Source organism: Rutidosis leptorrhynchoides, chromosome 2, assembly GCF_046630445.1.
Source record: "Rutidosis leptorrhynchoides isolate AG116_Rl617_1_P2 chromosome 2, CSIRO_AGI_Rlap_v1, whole genome shotgun sequence".
Lineage (NCBI taxonomy): Eukaryota > Viridiplantae > Streptophyta > Magnoliopsida > Asterales > Asteraceae > Rutidosis > Rutidosis leptorrhynchoides.
This window is the reverse complement of record NC_092334.1, coordinates 375,349,067-375,357,079: the sequence shown is the minus strand read 5'-3', so window position 1 is coordinate 375,357,079 and position 8,013 is coordinate 375,349,067. Positions and strand designations below refer to the sequence as shown.

The 8,013-nt window shown below is 35.8% G+C and overlaps 1 protein-coding gene across 1 annotated transcript; it reads left to right on the top strand.

The window, feature by feature from the left end:
* The first annotated feature begins 2,781 nt into the window (after window positions 1–2,781).
* On the top strand, window positions 2,782–3,420 carry LOC139888996 (uncharacterized). The gene is made up of 2 exons (XM_071871972.1): window positions 2,782–2,979; window positions 3,091–3,420. The coding sequence occupies exons 1-2, from the start codon at window positions 2,782–2,784 to the stop codon at window positions 3,418–3,420; spliced, it is 528 nt and encodes a 175-aa protein (XP_071728073.1).
* Window positions 3,421–8,013: the final 4,593 nt, after the last annotated feature.

Genomic DNA, 8,013 nt, shown 5'->3' with positions numbered 1-8,013 from the left:
AGGCAAATGTGGTTGCGGATGCGTTGAGTCGTAAGAAGTCTACAGAGAATGTGAAGTTTTTTCGTTTAGAGATAACTTCATATTTGATAGACCGTTTGAAAAATGTTCAATTTGATGGCTTGAAAGATGAACACCTTAAATCTGAACTGATGACTAAACGAAAGTTTGATCTATTTGATGATTCTCGTGGACTTAAGATCTTTAATAATAGAATCTGGGTGCCTATGTTAGGAGGATTAAGAGATTTAATCTTGACTGAAGCTCATAAATCTCGATTGACTGTGCATCCAGGTAGTACTAAAATGTATCATGATTTGAAACCAATTTATTGGTGGCCGACAATAAAGACAGATATTGCACATTTCGTGGAAAAATGCCATATTTGTGCACAAGTTAAAGCTGAACATCAGAAACCATATGGGTCTTTGTGTCAGTTAAAGATTCCAGAGTGGAAATCGGAGCACATAACGATGGACTTTGTAACCAATTTACCTCGAACTCAGAGAAATCATGATATGATATGGGTAGTAGTTAGATAGTTTGACCAAGAGGGCTCATTTTCTTGCTACTCGTGAAAAGGCATCCTTAAGTGTAACACCGGCCATTTTTTTTTAAACACAGCAGAATACTTTATTAATAAACACAGTATAAGTCACGTCTTTACATTAATCTGAGTAATTAAGTTTAAGTTTACACAACGGTGTTACGTTATTATAAAACATAATTTAAACAAAAGTCCACATCAGAGTAGGGTTGTCAAACATGTCTTCTGTAACAGCACCCATCCCGACTAGCAGTACCTAAACCTGCAAGGGGAGAATATGTGGGGGATTAGCACACCGCTAAGTGAATGGAATCTATCTAACAGATATAGCTTAAGCCACACACAAGCTATATACTAACAACAACACCTACTAACTACCAACTAACATACAATAAGACAATACAAGGATCGAAGGCTTGTACGAGCACACAACTCTCAACTGATCGGGCCTGAGTTTACCGATAGTCCCTGCTACTCAATTCACAGTATAGTTATCCAGATGCAGGGGATGCATCGTTCACACTATACTCCACAATCAGTAGCCTATGGACCCAACCTCCCCTAGGCACGGTTGAACTCATACGAACTTTAACCTCTCCTAGGCACGGTCTCGAGTCCCCAGTCTCCCTAGGCCCGACTGGTGTCATTCACACAGTGTACACATAATTCACATACAACATTAGGCAAACGATATTATTCTATCATGGCAATTCCTACACTATGCATGGTAAAAGATTCAACCACAGTAGCATGCTATGCTACTTAAACTCTATCCGTAGATAGACCCACTCACCGAATACCAATAACTAGCTCAGATAATCTATCACTGAGTGGCTTCCTTATCCTTATCACCTGAACATAAGGCAAATCAAGTTAGTTTCTGTCCGTTAACACAAAACAACACAGTACAGAAAATCAGTCACAAAAAGCGCCACAAAAAGGTCTACTTAACACTTATGCACTTTCAAAATTTACATTCTGAACACCAAAATACAAACGGGCAGCATAACGGCTAGAAAAAGGCACTTTGGTAAAACATTCTGCCCTGGACACACAGTCGGTCGACTGACACTGACAGTCGGTAGACTGTCGACACAACCGGTCGACTGACCTTCCCAGTCGGTCGATTCACCTGGTATTACATCAATCGGTCGAAGGTAAATCTCAGTCGGTCGGTTCACTCAATAATCGGTCGGTTCAACCCTCAGTTGGTCGACTGTCAACCGACAGTCAGCCGACTGTGTTCATCTTCATCAGAAACTGAACAAAGGCTATGGACTTCACGATGAAATCCTCAAATCTCGATCTAGAGCTCGTTTTAAACACCAAAATCGACCACAACTTGTTCACTACTTGTTATAGACTCAAAACCCACAACAATTTGATCATAACAACACTTAAATCACTTGTTTTGACACAAATTCAAGCTTTTTACACAACTCACACAAAACCATGAATTTAACAACGAATTGAACACAAAAATACATGTTACTTACCTTGATAGACTCAGTAAACGATAACAAACACGATTCTAACACCAAATTGAGCTCAAGATCAATGTTTAAGGATTAGGGTTTGGTAGATGGGAGGGATGAAGGTACGGTGTTTTAGTGAATTTTCTAGAAATGGGAAGAAAATACAGTACCCTAGTCACTTAATTGGGTTAAATTCCCACACTGTACAACACACGGGTATTTTATCAGTTATCTGATATCTTTCGTACCTCGTTAGGCGGCCCTAACGGAGTCCAAAATAAATAAACAAACCTATTCTGGGACCCTTGTCACAAACTGGTCACAACAAAAGTATAATAAAACACTAATAAAATAATTAAAATAAAAGCACTTAAAACTTAAGCACAAACCCTAAGGGCAAAATAGACAACTTAGAACTGGCCCGGGTTTCAGTCTATTACATTAAGTGAACTCGCCGAGTTGTATGTGAATGAAATAGTCAGCAGACATGGTGTACCGTTATCAATTGTGTCAGATACAGATTCTAGATTCGTGTTAAATTTTTGGAACAGTCTACAACAAAATTTAGGTACGCGTGTAAATTTGAGTACAACATATCACCCTCAGACAGACGGTCAGAGTGAGAGAACGATACAGACTCTATAGGATATGCTAAGAGCTTGTGTATTAGAATACGGTGGTTCGTGGGATTCACATCTGCCGTTGGTTGAATTCGCGTATAACAATTCATATCATTCAAGTATAGGGATGCCGCCTTATGAAATGTTGTATGGCCGTCGTTGTAGAACTCCGACTTATTGGTTAGAAGTTGGGGAGAAACAGTTTGCGGGTCCCGAAATTGTTCAGATGACAACTGAAAAGGTTGCTATCGCTCGTGAAAAGTTAAAAGCCGCTAGAGACAGACAAAAAGTGTATGATGATCCGCGTAGACGTCCGGTAACTTTTGGTGTGGGTGATCGTGTATACCTAAAAGTTTCACCGTGGAAGGGGGTCATCAGATTTGGTAAACGTGGTAAACTAGCCCCGAGGTATATTGGGCCGTTTCAGATTAGTAAAATTCTAAATGATCAGACTGTTGTACTTGATCTTCCGCCAGAATTAGCTGGTATTCATAATACCTTCAATGTATGTTACTTGCGTAAGTGTAAGGTGGAAGATGAAGATCAGATTCTACCATTGAAGGACTTTAAGGTAGATATGAGTAAGAAGTTATTTGAAGAACCGATTAGGATTGTAGACCGAAAAGTGACCAAGTTAAGGAAGAGACAGATACCCATGGTGTTGATAGAATGGAAACACAGCTTGGGTGCAAATCTAACTTGGGAGACCGAAGAGTTGATGAAAACTCGTTACCCTAATCTGTTTAACTTTGACCAGATTCCAAGGATGAAATCTCTTTAAGGGGAGTAGATTTGTACAGACTAAATCCGGGTCTAGACGTAAGCTTACCTTTTTGCCCTTAGGATTTTATTTGTGATATTATATGCTGCATTTTAGTTATGTGTTAATAATTATTTGAAAATATTAGATTCGTTTTGTGACGACGAATATCTGTTTATTTAAATTAGGCCTCATTAGGACTGCTTAATGAGGTGCGTAGTATTCCAGATAACTGATAAAATACCCGTTAAAATATAATTGTAATAAATAGGGTGATAGACTTAGACACATGACAAGTTATCATGATAGAATTTGACACATGACATAGAATTGGACACATGACAAGTTATCATGGTAGAATTAGACACATGACATGTTATCATGATAGACTTAGACACATGGCAAGTTATCATGATAGAATTTGTCATATGGCATAGACTTGGACACATGACATATTATCATGCTTTTAATTGTTGATTCATGCTTCCATTCTCATTTTCATTCACTATATATATGTAAGATCAAAATACATTGAATCATAATTCTTAGCTTTTGAAGTTTTGAGATTTAATCAAGTCTTGTGGTGATTATTAGCTTCTACACTTAATCAAATCTATATCAAGGTAACTATATGAATTTTATTAGTTACGATAATGAGGTTTTTATGGGTTTATATATATATATATATATATATATATATATATATATATATATATATATATATATATATATATATATATATATATATATATATAACTTGATTTATATGAATATGAGGTATTTATATATGATAAAATAGATGATTCTAAGTGTAAAATTATGTTATATGAATTAGTATTTAGTTTTTATTAGTTATGATAACTAATAAGGTAGTGATCAAATCTTGATATATGTTGTTTATATTTATAATTGATATAGTTATATATATATATATATATATATATATATATATATATATATATATATATATATATATATATATATATATATATATATATATATATATATATATATATATATATATATATATATATATTATGATTTGGTTATGCTAAACGTTTGATGATTGAAACTGTTTAGTTTGACAAAAGGTGATTGCGATAAGTGTACTGACTTGGTACGTATTATTCTCAGGTGGTAAAGACAAAGAGAAGGCTCAGAAAGATTAGACCTCTGAGAACCTTCTGTTACTCGTATTCGGTGAGTGGGTCTATCTCCGGATAAAGTTTAAGTAGCGAGCCATGCTACTGTTGTTTATTAATATTACCATGATATTGTTAATACCATGTTGTTATTATATGATTTCCATGCTTAGATGATGGATTGCTATGTTAATTAGACCTTGGCAGATTTTGTTGTGGTATGATTTATGTGCACTTATTGTTTGACACCAACCATATCTCAAGAAGGTTGGGGACCCACCGTCTCAGGAAGGTACCGGTTCGTATGAGGTCAACCCTGTCTTAGGAAGGTTGGGTCAGGATCTGCTGTTTGTTCAGTATAACATAGAAGGACGCATTCGTTGCGTCTGGATTGTTATGCAGTTGAATCAGCAGGAAAGGCTATCGGTAGACTCTAGCCCGATCAGCTAGGAGTCGTGTGCTCGTACAAGCTGTCGATCCTCGTATTGTCTTTGCTTGTATGCTAGTTCAGGACGTTAGCATTTGTTTGTTGCTGTTGCGTGATTGATGCTTATGCTTAGTCTGTTAGATAGATTCCATTCACTTAGCTTCGTGCTAATTTCCCCCACATTCCTCCCATGCAGATTAGGTATTTTGGTATACGTGAAGATGGGCTGGATGGTGACGACGTGTTTGACAAACTTAACTCTGATGTGGCTTGTATTTTGTTAAACAAATATTTAAGTAACACCACTTTGTAAATATTAACTTGATGACGTGGATTTATGTAATTATTGTTGTATTTTGTTATGATGACTTCTGCTGTGATCTAATAAAAAAATGGCCGGTGTTATAGTAATTTATCTCCAACCCAATATTTGAAAATAGGAATACAATACAATTAACGATCATCGTTCTTAACTTAAAATGAATCATCCGAACGTCATATTCAATCAAGTCGTCTATCAACAACAATTCAACAATACATTAGTCAAACTTTAAGTAACATTTTAATTAATATAATTGGTGATACAATGTATAGTTTACAATAGGGTAATTATATAGGCAAAACTCAACAAGGAAACAACTTAACGAACAAGAAAACTCGGTTTTTGAAAGTTTGGCCCGTCAGACCCCCACTCGCGATTGCGAGAATCCACATGCCTTCTCTTTCGCGATCGAGAGAGCCATGTCGAACATAATCTCTAGTCGCGAACAATAATTTCCCTATCACGTGTCGTGTCCACACCAACTTCGCGATCGCGATATTGACGCTCGCAGTCACGAGTTGCACCCGTTCCTTTGTTTTTGTTTAAGATTCTTCACTCCAACATTCCTCTCTCAATCAGAAGCATTAGTGATGGTCCTTGAGCATTCACTTAGAGTTGAATTAGGAACCTATTTCATCATCATTTCAATGTTATCTAAATAACTATATCAACTACAAAATAAGCTTAACCATTATTAATCACCCCCATCTCATGGAGTTCAACCCATATACCTATGTATTTCTCCCAACTAGTGTTTTTAAACTACTTTATCACATTTTAATCTCTTTCATCTTCATGCATCAACCATTCCACATGTTTTTTGTTTTTTAGTTCATCAACTATTTTATCACATTCATTTTGAACCCTTTTTTCCAAGTGTGCATATTGATTATATATTTAAAATACTCACGTTTGGTACTTCTTTTCTCAATGGACAAATATGTTTAAAAACATAGCTCTTTTATCGTGAAATTAGACCACAATATTTTGTTCTAATGTACGGATATAGTTTTTAACTATCTTATTAACATTTAAGCCCCATAATTTCACATTTCATAAATATGATCAATTCCAGTCTTTAGTTATAGCCAACCGTTGAAAAGTTGTATGTGTTGGTTTAACTAAAACGTCAAAGAGCTTTGTTTTCCTACTTATGCTTAACTACATGTAGCTTGATTACTTGGACCATTTTTAGTTTTGACGGGGTGATGAGGCGTGATGGGGTGTTTTTGTGGGGTATAGTGCTGATTTGGCAAATGTGATGACGTGATGGAGTTTGTAGTGGTATGTGTGATGGTTGTGTAATGGGTTAAATTGGTCCTACATTTTTAATTTCTTTTTCATATTATTTTGAGTTATTTTTTTTAACTTGTTTATTTTTAATAAAAAATATTACATATATAAATGATATAAATTTATAAAAACACACTTAAATTAATAAAAATTAAACGATTACAACTTATAAAAGTCCTAAAAATGAAAAGTTACAATAATTATAAAATTCTAATACAATTACTTTATTAAAATTCTAGAAATTAAAATGTACGTTTATAATAAAATATAACAGATTACTTGTCGTCACTTGAAAGCTCGATATAATTTTTGTATTTCCCGGCCATCTTTTTCTTGAACCTTAAAGCGGATTTTCTTTCTTTCGGATCGGCGATATCGTCTAAATTAAGTTTAAATAATTTTAGAACTTTCATTGCTGATCGTGTTCGTTCTTCCTCTACAATTGCATCCATAACACTGTTTCGCCTCTCCACTTCTTTGTCCTTTTTGTCAGACCATTGCGAAGCCAACTCTTCGAATCTTGAAGAGTTTGAAGAGTTCGTACCACGTGATGAAGTACCCACAACTGACGAACTGGATTTTCTAGCAGCCTTCTTCAATCGTTTTCTTCCCATTGGACGTTGAATCGCATCGTCTCCAAATAGCTCCTGAAGGTTGCTTAACCGATCTTCCCCGAGATTGATTGTTTGGTTTTCGCCAACCACATCATCGTCTTCATCTTCGAGCTAAAGTTGCCGACATCTTCTTCTACGCACACCACTTCCACCAACTGCAGGTGGTGTATACCACTTCGGTTTCTTCTTCAAGAATTCCCAAACATCCTTGTAAGCCTATGGCTTCGCTGCCCGTTGTTGCCATCTTTGCACCGTTAAGTTATACACGTCTTCTTCGTTTCGACTGCTACGCCTTGGTTTACATTCTTATTCTTTATATAAGCCCGTGAAATCTTTGCACCCCTTATCCATATGACGCCATTTCCCACTTAATTGATCGTCGTTTCTTAAATAACCGGAATCATTATTGTTAAACTTATTACGAACTCTAGCCCAAAATGCCGAACCTTTTTGTGAGTTACCATAAACACCATCTTCCGAACAAACAATCCAACATGACGCCAACCAAATTTCTTCGGGTGAAATCCACAATTTTTTATTTTGGGTTCTTTCGCAACTTCTTTTCCTTTTCGTTTATGACTTGTACGAACTCGAACTTGTGGTTGTTGACTTCCACCACGAATTTCTTCTACTTTTTCGTTATTTAGAGGTGTAAAAGTTATTGTGATTGTGACCATGGTTGCGCATTTGGAACTTGAAATGGTATAATACCGGGTTGCGAGTAATGAGAAAATTGTGATGGAAATTGTTGTTGAAATGGTTGTTGAGATTGTGATAGAAATGGTTGTTGAAATTGTGATGGAAATTGTTGTTGTT